This window comes from Tremella mesenterica (assembly GCF_000271645.1).
Source record: "Tremella mesenterica DSM 1558 unplaced genomic scaffold TREMEscaffold_1, whole genome shotgun sequence".
NCBI classification, from domain to species: Eukaryota; Fungi; Basidiomycota; class Tremellomycetes; order Tremellales; family Tremellaceae; genus Tremella; species Tremella mesenterica.
The window spans coordinates 2,154,526-2,178,947 of record NW_006711225.1 but is presented as its reverse complement, the minus strand read 5'-3'; the positions used below and the strand labels follow the sequence as shown (position 1 = coordinate 2,178,947).

Genomic DNA, 24,422 nt, shown 5'->3' with positions numbered 1-24,422 from the left:
TCAGAAATGCACAGCGAGTTGATAACCTCAATTTATACTGGGAAAATGCTCTTATTTGTGGGTAACGAGAGTATCGTAACCCTGACCGCCCGCATTGCTTTTTTTCTTTCTGTCAGATATCAGTGAAAAGACCAAAAGACCATCAGTGACAAGATGTATACGAAACAGATACATGCATAATCTAAGCAAAGTACTGACATCTTCAGCGTCTATACACATGACGAAAAGAAAAGAAAACAAGAGACTGACCTGGTATTCTTTCGCTTTACGAGCTTGCACTTCAAGTATACCACCGTGGAAATGTTCATGAGTTAATTGAGAAGCACCTTGACGTAATGCCAACTTGATTTTGTCAATTTCCAAGTTCTCAGTCACTGAATAAGAAAAACCTCACCATGCCTGCTTCTACACAAACGGCTTTGAGTTGAGCACCATTCATATCTTCAGTCGAACGAGCTAATTCTTCGAAACTGATCATTAGAACTACTCTTGATACACGTCTGTCTCAGATAGATGTCTACTAGTCTTCCGCTTGTAACGACACTCCACCGACGGATCGACGGGACATTCCAAAGATCAGAAGAAACGGACGAGTGATTGGGGGCTGGTGGAGCGACATGTCATTGAGTAGTAAGTTGTGCCTAGGGTGATGAGAATGTAAATAAGGGAAGATCGAGGATATGAGATCAAGACAAGTGAAAAGAAAGATGATGTGACTCACTTAACATTGATATGATTCAATTTTCTAGAATGAATCTGAAGAATATGTTCACGAGCAGATTCGTTTGGAAGAGGGAATTCTATCTTCCTATCCAGTCGACCTGATCGCAGCAAGGCAGGATCGAGAATGTCAATCCGGTTAGTGGCTGCTATCACCTACTCTGTAAGCTTTGATCCTACTTATTTTTGATCCCACTGTCTCTCCTTTTCGTTTTTCAGTCTTTTATCATATGAATCCGCGATACAACTGACGCAGACACATTGCAGATACACATATGAAAAAACACCTTTGCCTGAGACCAGTCACTCAAAGGGAGAGGCGGGATGGGTGGTGGAGCGGCTTATGAAATGCGAAGAGAGGAGGGGCGTAAAATTCTCCAGTTACTCATTATAGGATCCAATACACGAGAAGACAACAGACTACTCACCTTGATCCGAGCATCACTCGAAAATCCATCAAGTTGATTTAACAATTCCAACATGGTCCTCTGAACTTCCCTATCACCCGACTTGTTGGAATCAAATCTTTTAGTCCCCACCGCGTCCAACTCGTCAATGAAAATGATGGCGGGAGCTTTCTCTTTGGCCAGTTCGAAAGCGTCACGGACTAATTTGGCACCGTCACCAATGTACATCTGCACCAGAGCTGGACCAGCGAGTTTGAGATAACAAGCTTTGGTCTGTGCTGCACAAGCTCGAGCTAACAGGGTTTTACCAGTCCCTGCGAGGTCAGATCTGGACAAGCTTATTGACCCGTCACCATCACAGCTGATGCTACTAACTTCGGGTTTAGAGGACACGTGGATGTTGTGGATTGCTGAGATGGATTCAGGTCTACTCACCAGGAGGACCATACATCAAACATCCTTTTGGAGGTGTGATACCTAACGTTTTGAACCTGTCAGCTTGTTGCATGGGAAGTACACTGACTGATCAGCTCTTGAACTGTAGATGAAACAAAAGCTGTGATACTCACATAGCTTCCACCAATTCTTCGATCTGTTTATCCAATCCACCAATATCGGTATATGCTTCGGTGGGTCGTTCGTCAACTTCCATAGCTTTAACTCTAGCGTCGTATTCGGCAGGAAGTTTATCCAATATGAGATAAGAATCTTTGTTTACACCAATAAGATCACCAGGACGAAGTTCGTTATGAGGGACGAGACCGATAATGGGGAGGAAGACAGTCTTGAAGATCAGCACAGATTCTCCTCATTCATCACTCAGCGCAAGTTCAGAAAATGATATGTTGAGATAAGTCAGATTTAAAGTAGGACTCACTTGTCTTGTTGTAGTTTTGATCACTGCGCATTTCGACTTCTTAGCGTTATGTTCGTTATGTGTAGCACCTTCCTGTACTTCAGAATCCACGTCGAGGATCTCATTTGTTAGCATGATCTCTCTCCTTTTCCAAGAATTCTTGCTGCAACACGAATCTTCAAGGATAGAGTATCAAATTGAAGTTTTATCGAAGATCGTACGATGCGGTGGAAAAGAGGAAGACCCACCTCGACCACCTTGGAAACGAGATATGGTAAAACCTTGTTCTGCTTAATCTTTGTCGTATTGTCTTTTATTCTCTCAAGCATTTGATCTCGTTCATGTGACAATCTCAAATTCTCCTGTCGCATCATTCGAAGTTCAGAATCTATCATTCGAGTGTGCATGACGATTTCTTGTACTCCAGCCTAAGCACGTCAGTTCTTGCCACCGTGAATAACACATGTCTCCATCATCCCCCTCTCACGTTTTCCTCCTCACACACGATCAGGCAATCGACAATGTGAGGGAAGGTGAAAGAAAGGGTTTTAGAGATAGAACTGACAGATCTGATACTTTCTGGGATATCTGACAGATCGTCTATTTGAACGGGAGGAGTTTCTTCCATGCCTACATCTGGTTGTGACTGTTGAGTCGCGTCTTCTGTTACTGGTACGACAGGAGGGGAGGACTCAGGTTTGACAGCATCGTTCCCTGGAGGGGGTACGGGTGGGTCTGCAGCTGGTGCGGACATGATATGATGTTTGATGAGATGGAGAGGAGGAGAGGAATGAGAAAGATAGAGGGGTAAAGTTGAGAGAGAGAGAGAGAGCAGTTGGTCGCATCGTAAGCTGGTCAAAGTGACGTCACGTGACTATCTTCCACCAAGACACTCAAGTACAAATCGGCAGAACCATCTTGAACAATTGAGAGTTGTTTTTAAACATCATTACTACACAGCTCTGGGGTTGAAAGCTATCCAAGTCGAGTGGTCCCACGTATCAAGTTGACTGCTCAGATCATCCTTCAGTCGAAAAGAAAGTATCAAGGAACATCCACTCAAAATGACCTTCTCCACCAGGAACGCTTATTACCTACGTGTTTCAAACTACCGTGTCATCCCACTCTTCCTCTACCTCGACGAGAGACATGTAAGTCCTTGTTTCTTATCCTTGATTCTACTCTTACGTATAACAATCCTCTTCATCATCCTTCCAGATATCAATCGAGCATACCACCACGGTCGAACCTCTCCTGTCTTGATGAATTGGTGACGATGATAATTGACGATTAGGTCGATTGGATGACCGACCGATATCTTCAATTAGTCATAGCTGCCCTTCAATCAAAGTATTTCTTTTCCTATCTTCTGCCGTGTTGTCTAATCATCAGAATGCTTGATTTACTTCAATCAGCTAGGACGGAGAAGAAACATAAAGTTTATGTTGAACGTGGTGGTTAGTTTTCACCCCCTCCTCCCCCCTCTCTCTCTCTCTCCCGTTCACCAGCCCTCGAAGCAAGGCATTTTCTGATTCTTACTGAACTTCATTTCGACTCACTGTATCTAGATATGGATTGACAAAATAGACGGTTATCAATATTGTTATTTTCTCCGTTCAACAACTCGAACAGAAGTTATCCTTCTTAAAGTGAATACTCCCCTCTTATCAATATTATACAGTACATCAACTAAATTTCCCCTTTAGAAAAAAACATTTTCTCTTCGAGCTCCAACTCCCGAACTTCCTCCACCCGTAACTCCTCAAAGACCTACCAAATCTTCTAAACGATCTCGAAGTAAGAAAACTAAAGACCGTTCTGAAACTCCTCTGAGTCTGTTTCAAGATGTCCAATCATCTTCAGATTCCACAATAACAGAAACAAACAACACCAATAAGGATGATGAAGAAGAAGAAGAAGAGGGAAACCAAAGCAATATAAAAGATTGGAAACCTGATGTTGAAGTTGAATATCAAGGTTTTGGTACTTCTTCGTTACAATTAGTATTAATAATTGAACCTTTTCCACCTTTACCTCCTTCTTCTTATGCTCCACCTACTTCTCGATTATCTTCTAGATCATCATCAATCGTTTCATCTTATTCAAGATCTCGTACGAAAGCTTCAAGAACTGCACAAAGTCATATTAGACAATCCCCATCTTTACCTCCAGATACAAATATTGAACCAGAACGTAATCTTCGTAATGCTTCTCGATCCGTTTCGGCCTTTCCTAATAATAGGAATGCATCTTTGACACCTTTGAGAGAATCTTCAAAGGAACCATTTGGAAGACAATCATCAACACCTTTTGGGAATGAACAAATTTATGAAAATGTTCAAGGGAGAGATGGAAGAACACCTTTGTTCATTTCACGTGATACTCCATTTGAGGATGATGAAGAGGATGAAGAGGAACATGAAGCTTATGAAGTTGCTTTGAGAGAAGGTAGAATGAGATTACCAAGTGTCAATAGACCAGCTGGGAGTGAACCAGGGAAAGGGAAAGGGAAAGGGAAGAAAAGATTATATGAAAGATATGATGAGGAAGAAGAGGAGGAGGAAGACATACCGGATGGAATGGAGAGAATAGGGGATAGGTTGATGAGAAATAGTATGATTGAACAAGATGTTTTGAGAGTACAAGGTGGTTGGGAAGAAATGTTAGAAGGGGAAGAAAGTGCAGTTTTAGGTAAAGAAGAACCTGGTGATTAAATCAAGGTTGTATAATCTTAAATGTTCAAGTCGTCGTATATGCGAATGTACAGTACTTGGTTCTTGAATATCAAATGAAACCTTCAAATTGCATATAAAATAAGAGGAAATTTTCTAGATATGTCCCTCCTTCCAAAAAAGACATCTGAACTTCTATACCACGAAATCATGAAACAAAACAATTGTAATCACATCGAGAATACCTGTTCTCAGATATTACGAATCTGAAGAAGACGACTTGAACAAAATCACACAAGATCTTCCTTCGATGACCTGGGGATTCGACCTTGACCTGTAGGCTGTTCCTCAACAGGAGAACGTATCTCCACCGAAGAAACTCCTTCAGCAGAAGGTAACCTTTCCACCAAAGGGATATCAGATTCAGGTCCATTGATCACTTTCGGTCGAGGTGGTGGTGAGATATAACATCCAGGCCAGAAAAAGAAATATGTCGATATTCCTAGAAATAATGGTAGAGTATCAAGAGCGAGGAAAAAACTTTCGTGGGTGGTGATATAACCGTTGAACCTGGATCGTTAATTCTGTCTTTTTGTTGATTCATCCTTCAATCCCTTCCGGTCTTTTCTCTCGAGACCCTTTCTGATAAGCGATCAGTGAGTAGGATTTGACAGTCCCGTATTGTCTTGTGATACCGATAAGACAACATGACATGGATACCGATTGAGATGAGCCTGTGTGAGGTCAGAGTGGTAGAGAGAAGAGAAGATGTGGGAAGAGAGGAAATGAGTAGAAGAGGATAGACGAGAGGGGAGAGGGGAGTAAAAGAAAAGACTGAGGGACGAGTGATGAATGATGAGAAACAAACACTAACCCTTGTCCTAATTCCGCAGTACGATAAATAGATCTAATCTCAAAACAAATACAGGTAAATCCCATTGCTAAATAAAGAGGTTTCCATCGTTTTTTATTCCATATCACTGGATCATTCTTCCATCTTTTCATCAGCATCTAACAATATTAGACATACATATCACTCTGAAAGAGTGAGTATGAGAGGATTGGTATGATTATCTCTCGATATTAGTGAAGACAAAGTTGGATCCTTAAGAGGTGATCTTGTGAAGGTTTCTAGACCGGACGAAGATTTAATAGGTTTCACATGATCTTATCTCCTCTGAAAAAAAAAGGATTTGAGTGATATTTGTAAAGTTAATTATGAAATTTGAGATAAACGTATAAGGATGAATGTGAAAAGGTTTGGTGAATGACAGGTCAAACTCACACTCGATAGAAAAAGACGATATAAACCACAATGAACAAAGTGAAAGATATCAATTGAGCTACCAGACCAGCCAAAAAGATATCTGCACCGATTTTGAGTAAAGTGATATTTTTAGCTGATGAGAAACCACCACCACCACCTTGGATGCAGAATGTCACGACTGATAGTTAATCATATTTTCTGAATAATTTCCAAGAATCATAGAAACATTTTTCGTCCATCTGAACAATTTGTCAAGATGTAAGGTGTGGATGATGAGTTCTCCCTTCCTTGAAAACAAACGGAAAGCTATGATTTATTAATAGGCCTAGTATTTCCACAACGACGTGAAGAAGTTGTATTCAAAAGAAGGGGAAGATGGGAATGTGAGAACCAACAAAGAAAGAAAGAAAGGAAAGAAAAAACTCACTATCTGATATTATGAATCCACGAGATAACCAACGTAATGTTAAAGGTCTCAAATGTTTCCCACCTTCTAAATAATCTACCATCTTTCCTAATAAAATATAATCAGCAGCTAAAAAAGCGCAAGGCTACAATACATCAGTCAACTCCCCTTTTCCTCTCTCTCTCTCTCTCTGTCATCCCATCATATCTTTCTCGCGATATAGCTTAAGAAAATAGGACTCACGGACAAAACTACAAAACAATCCATGACGATGAACAACCCTATGTTATGTGGGTTTATACGTAATAGAACACGTAACAAAAGACCGATTCCTTGGCAAAAACAACCAATCACTAAACATAACATATATCTAGCAGGCCATTTCCATGCTCCTATTTTATCAGTTCAACCATTTGTATACTTGTTAAACTTCTCTTGGTCCATTACTTGCTTTTCTGATCAATCCTTTCCTATCGTGGTTTTGTCCACTAAGTATAGTACTTGCGTTTCGTTCGGGCTGTTTGAGTCTTATGGGAATATTGAAGTGAGAATAAATTGACGAGTGAAACAATTGAAGCTGCGATACAAGTATGAAGGAAGGGAATGTAATGTTGTAAAACAAAAAGGTTGAGGAATTGGAATTATAGGTAGGTAGGTGTTCGACTCACTCCATGCGAGTAAAGTAGCGACGAAGAAATATAATTCAAGAGCTATCATATTATACGTTTTACTAGGTATGTATCGTAATGGATTACACCTGTTTAATGAGCCTCCTCATCCTGACTCTTCACCACTTCTCATATCCAGGATTGAAAATCAATACTCGACGTTTTGATTCCATACGATTACTTGGGAGTGGAGCAGTGGACAGTGCGGGTGGTAATCAAGCACAATATAAGGACTCACAGATCAGTCGATGGATCCAACTGTTTATCAGCCTCTTCTATTCCATGATCGTAAATCCCACGTTTCATCGGTGAGATAGACACTTCTCATCCCATCAGACATGCGTCACAGAAGAGGGGAGAGGAAGACTCAAACTCACAAAAGGATCAGGACAGATATAATCATCGTCCCTCGCTATCAACCATTCAACCGAACGCAAAACTACCGACATCTTCGATATTCTTCCCTCTTCTTGGATATTCGAACGGACTGATCTCTCGGAATATAGACAGATCTTTCAAAGACCGAGCAAAGTAAAGCAAAGCAGAGGGATACTAGAGGAATGTTACTAGCGGACTAGGTAGATCGACAGAAGAGATGTCGATGTGACCGGTCGCGCGCCTATTGTAACGGTACTGGAAACACGATGACTAAGTCGCAGGTTTGGTAGAACTTGATGGAAGTCTCGTAGAAGTCTAGGGGTCTCTGGTGCTAATGGATCGTGTCTCCTCTGCAATCGATGTAGCCAAAGAATGATATTGAAGAATCAGCAAAGTTGGTACTTTGCTGATTGTACTATATACTGTCTATGGTATCCTTGTCCTTGTCCTCTCCCTGCTGCAAGCGTCTACGTACATACTCAGACAGGTGAAAAACCGCTTTTGAGCAAACCCAGTGGGGAAATCTCGAAAAGGGGAAAACCCGTCCCTACCTAATGCAGCCTGCCTCCAACTCCCGCTTTCCTCCATCCTAATCCGTCAAACTCGATGGGGTTCTCTCGATTCATTGTTTCCCCGTAAGACCTATCAACCAGAACATGTTTGTCACAGTCATTGTTTCTTCTCCTCTACTGACCCATGGTCGACAAACCTTGGCTAACTAAGTTGTACTGGGGTGTCAATGTCTCACAGAGACAGGGTAGTTGTTGGGGAACCACGGCTAACTACGCCGTAGTAATGTGCCAAGTGGTTAACAATAAGATGATCTTCCCCGTGGTACGTCGAACTGCTTGGTGGTAGCTCTCCCTAACTCGTTGGTTGTACCTGTTGGATATATCTCTTGCTCACAACAATCAAGGATTGGTAAAGAAGTTCAGCAATCTTGTGAACTATCTATACCTCTCTGCTCCTCTCATAGAATGTCTCTCAACTCCTGCACTGCCCCGCATTTAGTCTGTCACGCAGCGCTGTGTCACCTCCTCCTTTCCCATCAAACAAAGTTCCTTTGGACATCAGTTTGCTGTCAACGATCCTGTTCTCATGAACTTCACCACCCATGAGGGTATTAGGAGGCCTGACAAAGTTAGTCATGTAGGAAGTTAGGAGGATGCAAGGTTGGGGAGATGCAAGGTTAAGGAGATACAAAGTTAGGGAGGCATAAACTTTGTTAGGGGCAAAGTTTGCGAGGTACGAAGCTCGGGGCTTTGGGTTGAACGAAGTTCTGCGTTGGCAAAGTTAGGGAGGAACAAAGTACTTAAGGGCCAAAGTTCCCAGAGATCTTTGACGATCTCTGGTTGTTGTCTTAGTGATAGAAGTTGGTGAAGCACGAAGTTATTACACCCCGGAAGTTATTGTCACCTAATTCATATCTCAAAGAGCAAAACCATTGAAGGTCACAGCCCACAAAGCTATTGGCCGTTGGTCTTGAGAAGTAAACCAAATCAACCCTGTGACACAGTCCTCCTTCATCCAACTTTGCCATACCTCGCATCCTCTGCTCACTTCGCTGCAGTTCGCCTTGCTTCCACTTACTTCCACTCTCCACCCTGCATTGCTTGATCTCCTTCTCCAAACTTTGCCGCACTTCTCCGCTAGGCAGGGTTGTTGTTACTAATACTCCCTAGGTTCTTGAGGAAGCAAACAACGGACGGGCATTTGGGGATGTAGGCCAAAATGCGTCAAAGTAGGCCTGAGCGTAAGAGGGTAGAACAATTATCCAGGAGAAGTACATATTAGTAGCTGAGAAGATTGCTGACAAATTTGAGCCATCCTTGATAGTTGTCAGTAGTAGAAGAAAGATAGAGACAGCTACACCTACATTGAAAAACATCCGCAGCAGTAAAACCCACAGACAGAGCAACGTTGCCAAAGTATGTTGTAGTAGCACCCTTTTTGATGGTGCCACTGTATTGTTGGTTGAAACAATGATTCCTGAAAGTACAATGTTAGCTCAGGTTGTCGACCATTGGTCTGATAGAAAGAAGTTGTACAACAGTCGTGACACCCTGGAAGCACAAAGTTAGCCAAGGTCTGTCAACTGAGTCGTGACAGCAGAGTGGTGACAGTGAGTGTGAGGATGTGACAAGTCGAGCAAAAGTCGGGAAAGGGTATTTAAGCAGCAATCAGCGGTAGAGTTAACCGCCGATCAATAAGCTTTTTCATCACAGTGGTTTAGAGCACTGTTCCGCTGGGCACTGTTATATTGTGCCAATGCTGGTTAGTGGGTCTCGTGACAGTGAGATAGCAAACTGATCCGTAACAGAGCTTGGATGTGTGATTCTCAAGGTGAAACTACCTACTATGTAGTAGGACGTCAACAATTGTCATTGAGGATCTTGTACTTTATCCACTTTGCTGACTTTTTGATACATCTATTTGGCCATCTTCATAGAGGAGGACATCACACCACATACATCCACATCTTGCCATGTCTAATGAGATCTATTGAGTTCAACCCAACCTGCGAGAGAGTTGTTGTGTTTCCAGTACCATTACAACATCCTCACCACCTGTCTGTCCCTTCTGCGAGGTGTGGGAGTCGAACCACTGACCTGGTGATTTTGAGGCAAGCATGCAAACAGGTAGGACTATGAGTTTGAAGGAAGTGCCACACTAGAAAATCCCTCGGAGTTTGCTCCTTTTTTTCCAGGAACGTCTGGGAAAGAGCCCGTTATATACCGAGCTACGCCCGGGAAAAGACGGAGGTTGAAAGCAGTGCTGATTGTGTAGAGTACCCCGGCGGCCGAAGATGGAGCCCCACAGGATGCATCTTCATTTTCACTCCTCTGCCAAGACTCCCTCCACCTCCGGCACTGTCATAGGAACGAGAGGTGCTGTCTCCCCGTTGGTCATCCCGGTAGTTGGTGCTACCATGTCCTTGGTAGAGTTGACGTCGGTCAACTGGAAGAGTTCGACCTTTGTCACTTGCTCGACTTGTACTTCCGACTTTCCCTTTCCAGTAGCTCCTACAGTGGAGGTATCCACGTCAGACACAGAGTCATCTATCGGTCCGTCACCTGACACAGCTTTTGCGGGTGTCATATCAACGTCGTTTGTAAGACCCGTATTAGGAGGCTCGGATGTGCCTTCGACCAAGGGAGTAGTGCTTCCTCGTTCGTCATCACCTTCAGTCGCCTCACCAGGCGCTTTGAGTTCTCCTAATGTCCCTGCGAGGTACTTGATACCGCATTTGTTGCACACTGCATGTTAGCTTTAACATTACGAATGTCTATCCGCCCCATAGCTTCTCTCATGAACAAGTCCTGCAAGCTATAACATGTCAGAGGCGGGAGGATTGGAAGCAGAGATGTGGAAACGGAGAAGACAGAGAAGGAGCAAATGGAGAAGATGGTGAAGATGGTGAAGATGGGGTGGTGTAGAAAAGTATGACAAAACTCACGAGTCCCTTTCCCACCAGGTCCAGTCCTCCAAACCCTCAATCCAACACCAGCACAACCTTCACAAACCTTTCCCTCTACCCACCTTCTACCATGTTTCTTCCTCCCATCAGCATGCCAACCTTTTCTCCCATCATCCTCAACTTTCTGACCTTTTTTCCAACCTTTCTTCAATAAACCCTCTGCACCATGTTCCACCCTCTCATCCAAGTAATCCAACGATACAGGCATTTCGAAAGTGATGTTCGATTCTTGACCCTTCTTTTTGGTTTTCATCTCTGGAGAAACCGGTAAGCCAAGGGTGTAATCTTCCGGAGGAGGAGAATTCGAATGAAGAGGTTTTGTAGTTAGTGTATAAGGTCTTTGAGCGAATTTGTCTGTGGTAGCTTCTACCACTGATGGAGGTGGGGAAGATAATCGAGTTCGAAGGAATTTACGTGGAGCAACTCGATTAATCAGATTTGTGAAATGAACTCTTCGGCGTTCGTGATAAATGGAACGAAGTTTGGTGATGTTCTCTTCAGTGAATGGATTTGAAGATACAGAAGGAGGGTGAGCAGATGGTATAGATAAGGACTGTGTGACATCGTTACTGATGACAGATGAAGATAGTGTAAGTGATGATGGTGATGGTATTATTTCAGGTTCGTTGATCAACATCGCTCGAAGCTCTTGTTCTTCCACAATCCCCATGATCTCTTTCATCTTGAACCAGGTTTTGTCGTCCACTTGACTCAAACGAATGGTCACAGCTTGCAATGGACCGTTGGGAGGTAAGAAATCCTCAGCGCCTAGATTGAGAATGGTTGGCTTTGTTGATTTTCTAGCAGGTTCTTGAGAAAACATTTCCTGAAGGTGTCGCAGAGGTCGAGAGACTTTGGAAGCTTTGGGAGATTTGCTGGCAGTACCGTCAACACCACCCTCAATTTCAGCCTCTCGAGGAGTTTCTAACACTTCTTGCTTTACAGACTGAACAGCACTTGGCAAATACGTCAAATGAGGATTGTTGAAAGGCAAACGTTTTCCAAGTTTCTCCCAATCCGGAGTCACCCATTCAGCAGGCAAGAACGTCGATAATAACACAGTACCAGGAGAAGGTGACATTCCGGGTAAAGCAGGTAGATTTGATTTGCAAGACTCAGATTTAGATGGTTCAGGAATCGGAGTTGGTTCTTTCGCTGGAGGAGTAACGGTTTTAGGTGGTTTACCGATAGATTGTCGTGCTCGTGTTCGACCACTCACAGTGGGTGCCTCAATGCTAGAAGGCTCTGGCGTATTTGAAGTTCCTTCGATACCGCTGGGTGGAGGTCGACTCAAGGTGGGATCTGGCTGCGTCGAAACGGGAGGATGTGACGTAACGTGATCGCCTCCCACACGAGATATATAAGAGTTGAGTCCAATGGGTAAGAGGTATTTCTCCGTTGGAAGCTCACGGAAAGCTATGAGCATGAAGGGTGGTGGTTGGGAATAAGTGGGTTTGGCGGGATGGGTTGTGGCAAGGGGCGAAGAGATGGTAGGTGTGGTAGTAGGTCGAGTGGAAGTAATAGGAACGGATCCTGGTGGGTAATGAGGTATATTGGATGATTGCTGTGAATGACTTAGGTGAGTCGGTGCAGCTGGTGGACGACTGAGAGGTGTCGACTGTGAGAGGCTGGCTTCTTGAAGCTTGGATGATTGTGGCGATTTTGTCTGATTCGTCTTTGTCTGAGATGGGTTGGTGGTCGCAGCTGGAGATGGCGACGGAGGGATGGGGCCACCACCTACTTGAGGAGGACCAGTCATATCGACATCACTATCGTCCTCTTCCAAAGTGTTGTCGACGGCACTGGGTGGTTTTCTACCGGAATCGACAGGAGAAGAACCGCCAGCATGAGATGGCGGTAGCGTTTTTGTTGCATTGGTGGATTGCGAGGTTGACCCTTTAGCGGTGGTAGCGGGCACAGGGATTTGTCCGCTGATTTCATCTTCGATATCTTGTCCCAGTTTCAGACGAGCGACTACTCTACCCAAAGTCGCCAACTCTTCTTTTGAAGCTTGCTGTCGAGCGGCTTTGTGAATAATGACCGATAACCAAGGACGATTGGAAGCAGCCACATTGACCCTTTGTATCAAAGTCTGAGGCTAGAATTGATCAACATATAATCCACCGTGTTTGGAAGAGACACTTACTATACTACGTTTTTCTGGCTGAGTAGGAGTTTGATTCTGATTTTGAATCGGGCTCGGACGAGCTACTTGAGTCGCAGTTGTCAGAGGCGTGGTCGAGATTGTAGAAGACTTTTGAATGACTTTGGAGCGTTTCGATCCTTCACCTCCTATACTATCCCTCTTCTCTTTATCAGGTTTAGCTCTTACTTTCTTGATCACAGTCTGCGGCTGAACGAACCTCCCAACCCAAAGTTCCGTATCGGGATATGATATCGGTCCTATACTCAAAGTGACCCTAGCTATACATTCAATCTCATGAGCTGGAGCTTCGCTCTCTCTATCCCTCTTGTTTTTACCTTTGACTTTGGGTGTGTCGTCTCCATCTGGAGCCGGAGTGGAGGGACCGGAAGATGGACCGTGATATTCAGGATTGGGAAGGGGTTGGACCAAGGGTGGAGGGGTGGGGAAGAGGAAAGTTGATTTTGGAGGTGGACGAGCACGAGGTCTAGAGTGAGAAGGTATGAGAGGGTGGGAGAATATATGAGGGAGAAGATGGTTGATATGATGTAGACGAGATTGAGTGAGGGAGTAAGAGAGTACAAGACTGTCTGCGGCTGTGAGGAGGGGGGTTATGTCGTCTTGAGCTTCTTGTTCCACTTGTGTATCCTCTATCATGGGAACTTCTTGAGTTGTTCCATTCTCTCCAATGAGCTGAGTGGGGTTGTCAGAAACAGGACGGAAAAAGGTATCTTCATCGACTTCGAAACCATCGTTTGTGACGAGTTGTGGGTGATCTTGAGAGGGGAGGTCGAGATGGGTACCTGCGAATACGGTGAGATTCCTTATAGCCCTGGTGGTCATCGTGACCTATTGTACAGTAGTACCGTGATGATAAACGTTGAAGGGGCTAAGTAGAGATGTGATAGAGAAAGAGTGACAGAAGGACAAGGTCGAGTGACTTCCATGTCCTCCCATCTCTCTTCCTTTTATTCTTTGACCACCTTAATTCATTCTTTGATGTTATCACCCTCATAGACCATTCCAGGCGTAGCAGAAAAGGCCCATACTATCACCATAGCCCATCTGCTACGCCTGTGAGAAGAATGCTATCTTTACATCCCCTCACCATACTCGTATCCCTCTCCGCTCTCGTCCTTGCCTTCGTCTTTCCTCAACTGTCCTTCCTTCAAACCCTTCTCTTATCCCCCGCTTTCTTCTCACTCTTCCTCTGCGTGTTCATCTCCACCATACTTTATCTTCTCATCCGACGCCAGCTCAACACCAAAACGGGTCTCTTTTTGAATGGACGACGACCCATCAAGTCATTAGTTTTCACCACTTCTACCGCATGGTCCTCAATCCTAGCTCGAGATACTACTTCGAACAAACCTTCCTCCCCTTCATCTCTCAAAGGCTCATATGGCTCTCGTAAATCTCTAGACAACCGATTAGACCGTATACTCAATCTTATAACCAAAACGTTCATCCTCCCATGGTACACTCGGATCTCTCCTTCTCCAATCTTTCCCCAAGCGGTACAAACCCTCGTCCGTTCAATCATTATCGATCTAGCGACAAGGTCCAATGATGTTGACTGGTCAGCCATCCTGGTGTCGAAAATCATACCTATTATCACGGACCATATGCATCATTATCGTTCCGTCGAACATCTATCTTCACGCTCTTTACCACTCCCTTTACCAAAAGGCGCTCATAGAGCATTAGCTCTACAACCTGAACTGACTGGGGAGACGACAACTGTGAATGTGGAAGAATATCTTCGAGGTGTGGTGATTCGTGTGTTGGAATGTGTCTTACCTGCAGAGGAAAAGACAGAAGTGGTCAAGACCATGGCAAGGGAGATCGTCTTATGTTCTATCCTCATGCCTGTGTTGGATATGTTGAGCGAACCGGATTTCTGGAACAGACAGATTGATGAAAAAGGTGGTCAATATCTTCATGAACAGTAGGTCTCCTCTCATTTTTGAAATGACAGTATGAGATCTTACGTTTTTAGGAAACAAGTGAACAGATTTCTTTCTGCTCTGTCTACGATACCTTATCCATCTAACACGTCGTCCCCCAATACAAACAGAGGTTACACAGGCCCTCTCAGTACTTCATCCATCTCGGTAAACTCCACATCTCAGCAATTTGACGTCTTCATCCGTTCAATAGCTAAAGTCAAATCTTTAGGCGAGGCGCGTAGATTACGAGCAGACATCGAACGTGAATCAAGACATGCGAAATCAATGCAAATGGATTCTGAGAGATCGGAAGGAGTTAGAGATGATAAGCAAGTCAAACGTTTGATCAAATTTGTCCAAAGACTGGAGCGTGCGAGAATATCTGTTGACGCGAGGATTCAAGTTTTGACAGGTCAACAGCGGAAGGTGAGTATCATCTCTTCGACAAGATGTGTAATGACTTGAAGACTTCTGACACCAACATTCCACATGTTTCAACCGCAGACCCCACTTTGATCAACTTGCGGACGGTCTTATCCGATCCATCATCCTTAGCCTACTGGTTGGAATATATGGACCGACGAGGTCGTTCACGGCTTGTTCAATTTTGGTTGACAGTCGAAGGTTTCAAGAACCCTCTTGACCTCATTGATCCCACCGTTGACCCTCTTGTTTCCAGTCCGTGGGATGAAGGGGATCTCAAAGGGTTTGCCGCGAATAAAGATGACGTATCTTTCTTGGTGGAAACGTACTTGAATGTCCCCGACAACAACCTTGGAATACTCGTACGACACAGCTCAGTACTTCAGAACTTCTGTCAAACTTCATCAGACCATGTTCCTGAAACGAACGAAGTCCAACGCGTGAAACAAGCAACGTTCGCTGCACAGCAAGCAGTGTTCGAGCAGATGGAAGATGATGATTGGCCAGAATTCACCAAGACAGAGCTGTACCTCAAAGCATTGTCGGATCTTCGATTACCCTCTTCTCTCGTCCCCATTCCTTCTAGAGACACACGAGCATCGTCGGAGGAACCAACGTCCAGTCTCTCACCGCCCGCTCATCCACTTAGACGTTTCACAACCCCTCTCTCCCCTGTCTCTCAGAATTCGATACCTAGCTCTAAACTTCGCTCAGCCCCTAAACTTGTCAATGGTAGTTTCACACCTGCTGTTCCAAGCCCGTCAGCATCAGTTTCTGTCACTCCGCCCACTTTTGACCCACCACTCAAGACTGAGCCGAAGCACCGAGCCGTCAGTGCGGACGAGAAGGGAAGGATGACTAGCGGTTTGGTCTCTCCAGTACCTATGACCCGACGATCCAGTCATTTGGATGTACTCATGTCTCCGGATCGTGAGGTTGCGACTCATCACTTAGAGAAGAAGCTATTTGACGATGACGACGATATTTCGGGACCAGTCGCCCAGGAAGATGAGGAAGACGATTTCGCGCAGTTGCAACGTATGAAAGCGATCCAGGCGGCACTGGATGAGATCATTCGTAGCGATGATTTATCATCAAGTGTGACCGCGTCAATTCTCCCCCCGATAGAGCCAGAGGTTGAACCCGCCGACGCGCTATCTTCGTCACTGGTGCTTCCCCGACGCAATGATGAGGATGGGCCAGCTGCGAAGTTAGGATCACGCAGCTTTGAAGACTTGAAGTCCCCAGTAGTAGACCAGAGCAGCGGTATATTGAGTCAGGAAAGAAGACCATCGTCGATTCAAGATGCATCCGTAGATAGACCTCCTTTTCACCGTCGAACGTCATCCAAAGTCTCTTTACCCCAAGAGCGGCGACTATTCGAAGAAGACGAGTTGAAGGATGACGTTTTCGATGTAGAAGAGGATACAGAGGATGGTGTAGACGCTGTTCAACCAGCCGTTGCCGGTGATCTCCAACTTCCTCTAGAGATCGCCCGGTTGCAAGATAAAATCGATTATCTCGCCAGACAAGAAAGTTTACTGGAGGACCTTATTCGTAAAGCCGATTTGACAGGTAATGCGGCCGAACTCAAGATCCTACATCGGTCACAATCCTCTATCAAAAGAGAACAGCGGACTGCGTTATTCCAAAAGGCACAATTTGAGCAACAGGAAGAGGAGAATCGCCTAGTTCCTGGACGAACTAGAGTCGTTATCCCCTCATCCGTCATCACCGCCGAGGAAGGTGAACATGGCAAGCAAGTTGTGAGGTATACCATCGAGGTCAGTCAAATCGGAGAAGACGCTAAAGTCCTTCTCAACTGGGTGGTAGCGAGACGTTACAATGAGTTTTTCGAACTTGATCGAGCTATCAGAGAATGGGCCGCTACGTCGGGTGATCCAAGAATATTAGAAGAGTTTAAAACCAAAGTGGGCGAATTACCAGGAAAGAAACTAGTAGCCAATATGTCGACGAGTTTCATCGATAATCGTCGTATAGGTTTGGAAAAGTATTTACAAGTGAGTTTCTAGACTCTTCGCTCACTATTTATACTATGTATTAATTTTATAGTCTCTCATCACTTCCAGCATCATTTGCGATAGTCATATCCTACGTTCTTTCCTTTCACGTTCATCTATTGAATCACTTTCCTCTAATGATACTTCCCCTCCTAGGTTTAGCATAGCTCGTCAAAATATCGTTAAAGCGTTATACAAAACCATGGCAACTTCTTTCGATGATTCTCTAGGACCTAACATGCTAGATTTCATGTATACTGGTCTTAACAGACAATTGAGTGACGTAGCAGGTGGTATAGGAGCTATGACAGGGTTTGGAGGAGATGATTTAACTTCTTTAGGTACTTCACTTTTACCTCAAGCATTTCAAAATGGTATACCTACATGGTTGAAAGGTCCAACATCATCATCCACTTCAAATAACCTCGTTCCTGATCCTCATTCCAAAGGGAGTCTACCAGTGGTTCAACCTATGGGAGGTGAAAACGCATTGACTTCTTTTACATCACCTATCTGTGATCTTTTCATTGAAGTTTTCGATTTGAAAGAAAATAATTGGTTACGTCGACAAGCTATAATAGTTATATTACAACAATTTTTAGGTGGTACTATAGAAAGGTCAGTTACAATCTTAATTATCATATTCATTTCTTCTATGAAAGGTTTATGATTTGATGATTTTGAAGAAGGCTGATAGAAAAAGAAAAGTAAGAGATACGATTATAAATGCTTTCTCCCATGATTCTCTTGAACGTATTTTGTATAATTTTCAAGAAATCATGTGGCCTGAAGGAAATAAAAGATCGGCGACGGAACCGAGGACGGAGTTGGAAAAAGATTCTACTAGATTGAGAGCAAGTCGAAAATTAGGTTTACTCATTCCTGGTATGTCTTCCTCACTCCCTCACTCCCTCACTCCCTCACTCCCTCACTCCCTCACTCCCTCACTCCCTCACTCCCTCACTCCCTCACTCCCTCACTCCCTCACTCCCTCACTCCCTCAACCCCCACTACCCGAACCTATCTCGTACTCATGTCAAACTCATGTGCTCAAAACGAATGATCAATGTGGATCATGTGTCTGCAACGATACTCGTACCGGTGGAAGCTGACGACATAAGATGTAGCAGCAAATATGATAGGACGTAATAATGCTCGTAGAGCCGCCAGACGTGGTTTTGGGGTGTTACAAGATCGAAGATTGAATCAACATCTTTTCTTGTGCATCATAGATGAAGTACGTTCTTCTTCCCTTCATTCATCAAACCATACTTATTCGATCAGGTCGTCAACGCTCTGTTCCCTTCAGAACCAAGTTAAATATGGACGATACTGAGTATTGGACATGGTCAAGAATTCGAAACACCATATCCTTTCACTTTGGGGGGAAAGAAAACATCCTTTGATGAACAATGTATTCGACCAATCACGGTCATGGACGACCTGCATATCCTACGATCTTAGGTATTGGGTGATCGTCAGATTCGTTATATGAGATGAGTGGTCAATTGGGAAGTCGGGAACTTCCTCCCTGGCTCGTTGGTCAAACGAGTACGAGTATCTATTGGTCTCAGTTGAGTGATGCGCAAAGGGCTACCATTTATTTCATTGTGGCGTATTTCGTTGCTATCTTTGCGTTCTGGTGAGTGTCTATTCCTATCTCATTGGTTTGTGTTTGTTCTCCGTCCCTACCTAAGATTGTCATCTCTCTCTCTCTCTCTCAGCCCAGGCTTGTCATCTCTGTTCTCACTTCCCAGGTCCCCGTTTCTCACTACTGACGCTTTTATTCATCCTTCTCTCTCTCCCCAACTGTCTCAATCGCTCCCTGAGCTTGTTCTCTCCTTCCCCCACGTTTGTGAACTTTCATCGACCCACGCTTAGTTTTCTGCTCGCTGATCAGAACAGGAACGGACTGTTTGGATTGAGACGCCTGGTAGATCGAGATTGGTGGCCAGAAAGCAAATGGGCATCCCCGCCCATCTTGTGGCCGTTCAAGATTCTCACAGTGCTGATCCATGAGGTACGTCCCGCCTTCACTTTAATAGATGAATTGCGTTGACGTTGCCGATGGGACACGCCGTTGTAGGATGCATCGTTGGGTCAGTCATATCAACGCACTGGAAAACTCGAGCTGATTCTGTCAGATTCCCGGACCAAGGTGTGAGGTATATCCATGTCGATGGTACGTTGCCAACCCCCTTCGAATTTACAGAAGATCATCGAAGCTGATTCAAAGTGTGGGAGGGAGGTGATACCGGATTCACCAACGGATTCAAGCCTGACTGGAGGTTTATGACATCTGTCATGGCTGGTTATACGTGGGTTACCCCTACTCGCTAAGTTCCGACCTAACTCGATTACAGAATCAGCTGTTTCGTAGGATGCGGACTGGTATTCTGCGGTTGTGAGTGACATTTTTGTCAGAATGGATCTACATTACTGATCATAATAGTCGACGCTTTGTAGTAAGCATCAATGCCATAGAACAGGTTGACAAGCTGATGAGCTAGCTCGAAGTATGCCTCACTCGCACTCGGTGCCCTCCTCCTTGTCACTTTGTTTATCTGCATCGTCACGCACGACTGGGTGGCCTGGAAATTCGCTCGGATCTTCCGTTCGCACGAAATCGCAAAGGCGAAGGAGAAACAATGGCGAGCGGATCGAAGTCCCGATGATGATCGACGTGGGAAAGCAGCCATGATGTCTTTAGACATGTTAGTTATCTCCTCCCCATATCGTGTCAAAGAGCTCACCGTTAAGTATGATGGGTGTTTCTGGATTATTTCTCATCATACTCTTTGTCTCCTGGTATCTCTCCGATTCAATCGCGTTGCGATTCGTGATCCTCTTCATGGGCGAGATGTCAGCTTTGTACGCGATATGGGACATCGTCCTAGATGGTCTGCGATCTGGAGCCGACGCTGGATCAGATATCACCGAGTTTGTGAGGATTTTGGAATTACGAAAACTCCACAAGAAGGAAAAACAGGTGCGTGAAATAGCCGACGTCAAAACATGACTAAAGTCGTAGGTCTCGCAGGAGGAGCTTCTACGTAGGATGCGTCCATTGGAGAAGAGTGAGTTTTGACATATTCTCGTTGTGATTTTGTGCTCATCATTCAGAGGTGGCTGTGTTCTGGTTATTGCTTCAAATCACAGCTCTGATCCTCGCCATCATCCTGGGATTACGATACCTCCCTTACTCTTTCACTGAACAAGCTCTGAGAGCACGTAGCTTCCTTCCAAGCCCCAATCACTGGGAACCCGCGGACACGTTAGCCGAGGCAAAGGCAGCCTTACAGTGACATCGCAACAGATGGTATGCATGTCTAAGTTGATTACTGACGTGGGAATGACTGATGGTTGAACTGCCAAGGGCAGTGAAAGCTGTGTTATTGATTTGAAATGAAGACTTAACGAACATCTACCTTGGTATACGTTACCCCTTACACATCCCCTCCTCCACTTTCTTTCTCATCGTTCCTCCAACCCCACTCTCCGGACCGGTCAAGTCCTTGGAATGTCTCATCGCTTCGCTTACATGTTCGATTTCACGAAGAGTACCAATCGGCCGGATCTTGTCCTTCTCACAATGACCTCACCGTACAGCAACACGGCTATGCAAAGAAGATTCTGCTCCACGACATCTCGAAGCGAGATCTAGATGATTGTGAGTTGTTCGTTCGAGATTGATCCATCACCCCTCCGTGTCATGGCGCCTGATTACTCCATCCCCATGTGTACACCGGAAGGTGGGTCCATGAGAAAACGCCAAGGGCTGACGAAATCCAGTGCCGCTTTCTTTCCCTCTACGATACCCCGCGGACGATGATCCATTTTCATGAACCCCTCCCCGTCCTTCGACGCCTCGTTCTAAAACCCCGTACGGGTTACAAAGGATGTCAACCTCCTTTGTATCGTTCACACACTCGTCCGATTTGACCTTCACGTCTAGGACTGGGCGTCTCCCTCCTCCGTCTTTCCCCTCTGGTCTGGCGAGACGACTGAGACATGAACATTTCAAAATTGACACAATGGTTCTCCCACGTTTTGCAATCATTTCGTTTGATCGTTTGATTCTCTCAAGGTGAGAAGCTATACCCCTTGTCTCATCCTCTGTCCTCATTACCCCCCCATTGCCTAAATCCCCCCGTCCTCCCACCGTATTGTCACATCTTGCCACCCAACCCCGTCTTTCAAGTTTATGACCGTATTTGGCATTATTGATTTGTTCAACTTGGATTCCAGCTATTCAGAGTTGACATTCTCTGACCATCAGATAATCGTATTACGCTAGAAGCCGAAAAGGATGCCTATCGAAGGTGAGAGTCCCTTACCGTGATTGCTGATATCGGTCGCTGAAATGGGTACAGTTTCTCCCATCGCTTTCGCCGATCAACAATTACCATTCTCGCCGAAATATACAAGACCAGATATTGATGGTATGCCTCTACCGTCAGGAGCGAGTGGAGCATCTTATGGACCTGCGGCGGTGGCTGCTAGTGCTATAATCCCACCTACACCTGGTGGTGTTGCCGGTTTGTCGTCTCTCTAGTCTTTCACTTTGTCATTGTCATTTTCGTTTCCTACTTCATCCTGATTCTCAGTCCGCTCATCTTTTCGCCCATGATTCATAGAAAAGACCTCGCCATAAGAGTTATAATCGTCGTGCATATTCGACATTAGCACTTGAATTATCTCCATTACATACTTCGAAATGAACATTGCTGACTACCCAGGCCCCATGCATGCAATCCCCGCCTTGCCCGATGCAGGTTACACAGCCCCCACCCTCCGACCGGCTACTTTCCAAGCTCCTGGCGCTCTCGGTCCAGGATGGAACAGTGGTATGCGACCTCCCTCCATCTATGGTGGAGCTTCCGTTTACGCAGGACATTCTCCTCGTCTTCCACCCGCACCATTATCTACGATACTTTCCTCTGAAAGTGGTATGACACCCTTTTCCTCCCTACCCGCTCCTCGTCGGGCCGCGCCCATGTTACTTCACACCCACGTACATCCTCAAATCGGTCCATCTGGCCCAACTCAAGTCCTGGATGACGTATCGACTTCGACTGCAAAACCACAACATCATCACCATCATCAGCATCAGCATCAACATCAACATCATGATGATCGTAGTGATGCAGGTTCAGATGCGTCTTATTACGCACGTCCTAAACTTCCTCGAAGTGCAAGTTCCAACAGTTCTGAACCATCCAGTCCAAGAGAACCTGTTCATCGTCGTTCGGCATCTATGAATCAAAACCAACGTTCTCCAGTACTAGGACCTTCACATGCTCATTCTCCTGGAGCACCTTCTCCTCTTGCTGCTAGACCTCCAACTTCACCGAGATCAGAAACATGTTCTCATTATCCTAAATTATCACCCACGACAGAGAAAGATAATCAACTTCAATCTTCTCTTCAAGGATCAGGTCAAAAACCAAGAAGATCAAGTAGTGTAAATAAAGCTGGACCAGAAGTTGATGATCTTCGTAGACGTAAACCATCAAAGAATGGAAGTCCTGAACCTAATAATGAAACACCAAGAGTTAGTGGTAGACAAAGAAGTCGTTCACAAGATTATTCACCTCCACCATCAGAAAGATTAAGTGTTAATCAAGATGATTCAAGTACGGTACATGTTCATCATCATCATCACCATCATCATCGAAATGAAGAAACAACTTCTGTTCATCCTGCTCCTTCTTCTTCTCATCAAACTCAAAGTCAAAATCAAAGTCAGACTCACAGACATAGCCATTTTTCACATTCTCAAGTACCTCCACCATTATCAATGCAACCAAGAGCACCTTCACCTTTTCCTCAAGGAAATATGCAAATGGGAGGAGGAGGATTAGGTATAATGATGTCACCCGATATGGAAATGCGTAGAAGAGCATTTTCAATGCAACAATATGATAGACCTCTTCCTGGAGCTTATGCAGCACCAAGTGTAACGGGTTATGGTCCACAAGATGCTTATGATGATGGAAGTAGTATAGCAGGAAGTTCTTTAACTTTCATGGATGGAACGGTCGGAGGAAGAACGAGTCAATATGGTTTACCAAAATATAGTCATCAACCTAAACCTGATTATAGAAGGTGGGTTTTTTTTTTGGTTTCTTCTCTTTGTTTTGGGTTTATCTCATTTCTCACGTTAACATGATTGACACTCGTTTTCCTTCTTTCCCCCTCAACGCACTATACTCAGTCGACACTCACATTCACTCGCCAAACACATGTATGACTCATTGTCTTTCCACTTGTTCAGGGGTCAGAAAAGAGTCTCAGGGTGTTTGTCATTCGTGACAGTCATGCGATGTGTTGTGTTTGGAGAGAAAGGGGTCAAAGCTGATTGACAGATTCTGTGTACAAAGAGGTAACGCCGATGTTTTCCTCGATTGAGTCAACCACCTCTCTTCGATAATTTTCTCACCCGACGAGGAAGTCTTTTAGGAAAGAATCATGTTCCCCATTTGTATCCCAGGTGTAAGAGTACTCTACCGTCATGTATCGCCAATCTGTCTCGGCGTGGAAGGAATATGTGTAGCTTTGATGATCCAATGTAATTGTTTAGAGTGACGGATAAACTATGGAATATGTAGATAGGAATATCAAGTTGAAATGATTATAGATGAGAATGGCAATTGTTGCATAAATGTATTCACATGGTACAGAGATTCCAAATAGTAGCATAACAAAAAATGACCTGACCTGGTTGCAAGATAAGAATTCCTCCCTGCATAACTCCCTCCAAGTTGTCCATTTCCTCCCGGATCCCCATTCTTCTTCTCCAATTTCCTATCATACGAGTACTCTTCAGATCCTCTTCTGTGCTACCCCCTCGATACATTTTACACCCTATACACCTATTGTATACTCCTAGTTTTATTTGGCCCCCATTTTCCGTCGCTCTGACTTGCCATAATATTATCATCCTCCTGATTGTTCTCAACATCTCAGTCACAGGAATGTCAATCAAATCTTTTTCTCCTACCCCAGGTCTAACCCCAAAATCCATTCCTTGA

At 44.6% G+C, this 24,422-nt stretch overlaps 5 protein-coding genes across 5 annotated transcripts; 2 read left to right on the top strand and 3 right to left on the bottom strand.

The window, feature by feature from the left end:
• Positions 1–181: 181 nt before the first annotated feature.
• TREMEDRAFT_72777 (uncharacterized protein) lies at positions 182–2,768 on the bottom strand (the record flags this gene model as incomplete). Its single annotated transcript, XM_007002079.1, has 10 exons — positions 2,549–2,768; positions 2,232–2,411; positions 2,005–2,103; positions 1,697–1,911; positions 1,563–1,645; positions 1,149–1,441; positions 722–876; positions 395–470; positions 250–342; positions 182–193 (listed from the first exon to the last, which is right to left on the bottom strand). The coding sequence occupies exons 1-10, from the start codon at positions 2,735–2,737 to the stop codon at positions 182–184; spliced, it is 1,395 nt and encodes a 464-aa protein (XP_007002141.1). The 5' UTR covers positions 2,738–2,768.
• Positions 2,769–3,047: 279 nt separating this feature from the next.
• Positions 3,048–4,697, top strand: TREMEDRAFT_25871 (uncharacterized protein; the record flags this gene model as incomplete). Its single annotated transcript, XM_007000623.1, has 5 exons — positions 3,048–3,134; positions 3,278–3,333; positions 3,376–3,440; positions 3,571–3,632; positions 3,690–4,697. 5 exons carry the CDS (start codon positions 3,048–3,050, stop codon positions 4,695–4,697), a joined length of 1,278 nt encoding a protein of 425 aa, XP_007000685.1.
• A 71-nt stretch (positions 4,698–4,768) lies between these two features.
• TREMEDRAFT_41775 (uncharacterized protein) lies at positions 4,769–7,528 on the bottom strand. The gene is made up of 8 exons (XM_007000887.1): positions 7,374–7,528; positions 7,235–7,254; positions 6,997–7,085; positions 6,572–6,720; positions 6,350–6,473; positions 5,941–6,100; positions 5,530–5,652; positions 4,769–5,225 (listed from the first exon to the last, which is right to left on the bottom strand). The coding sequence occupies exons 1-8, from the start codon at positions 7,443–7,445 to the stop codon at positions 4,946–4,948; spliced, it is 1,017 nt and encodes a 338-aa protein (XP_007000949.1). The 5' UTR covers positions 7,446–7,528; the 3' UTR covers positions 4,769–4,945.
• Positions 7,529–10,209: 2,681 nt separating this feature from the next.
• Positions 10,210–13,838, bottom strand: TREMEDRAFT_58654 (uncharacterized protein; the record flags this gene model as incomplete). The annotated part of the gene is made up of 3 exons (XM_007001290.1): positions 10,210–10,631; positions 10,832–12,950; positions 12,999–13,838. 3 exons carry the CDS (start codon positions 13,836–13,838, stop codon positions 10,210–10,212), a joined length of 3,381 nt encoding a protein of 1,126 aa, XP_007001352.1.
• Positions 13,839–13,977: 139 nt separating this feature from the next.
• Positions 13,978–23,799, top strand: TREMEDRAFT_72775 (uncharacterized protein; the record flags this gene model as incomplete). Its single annotated transcript, XM_007002078.1, has 20 exons — positions 13,978–14,943; positions 14,995–15,370; positions 15,412–17,388; positions 17,441–18,006; positions 18,092–18,273; positions 18,510–18,625; positions 18,673–18,703; positions 18,871–19,024; positions 19,533–19,570; positions 19,625–19,706; positions 19,752–19,792; positions 19,841–19,853; positions 19,899–20,102; positions 20,149–20,377; positions 20,420–20,465; positions 20,512–20,662; positions 21,064–21,140; positions 21,762–21,926; positions 22,128–23,496; positions 23,757–23,799. The coding sequence occupies exons 1-20, from the start codon at positions 14,081–14,083 to the stop codon at positions 23,797–23,799; spliced, it is 6,723 nt and encodes a 2,240-aa protein (XP_007002140.1). The 5' UTR covers positions 13,978–14,080.
• Between the last annotated feature and the right edge of the window lie 623 nt (positions 23,800–24,422).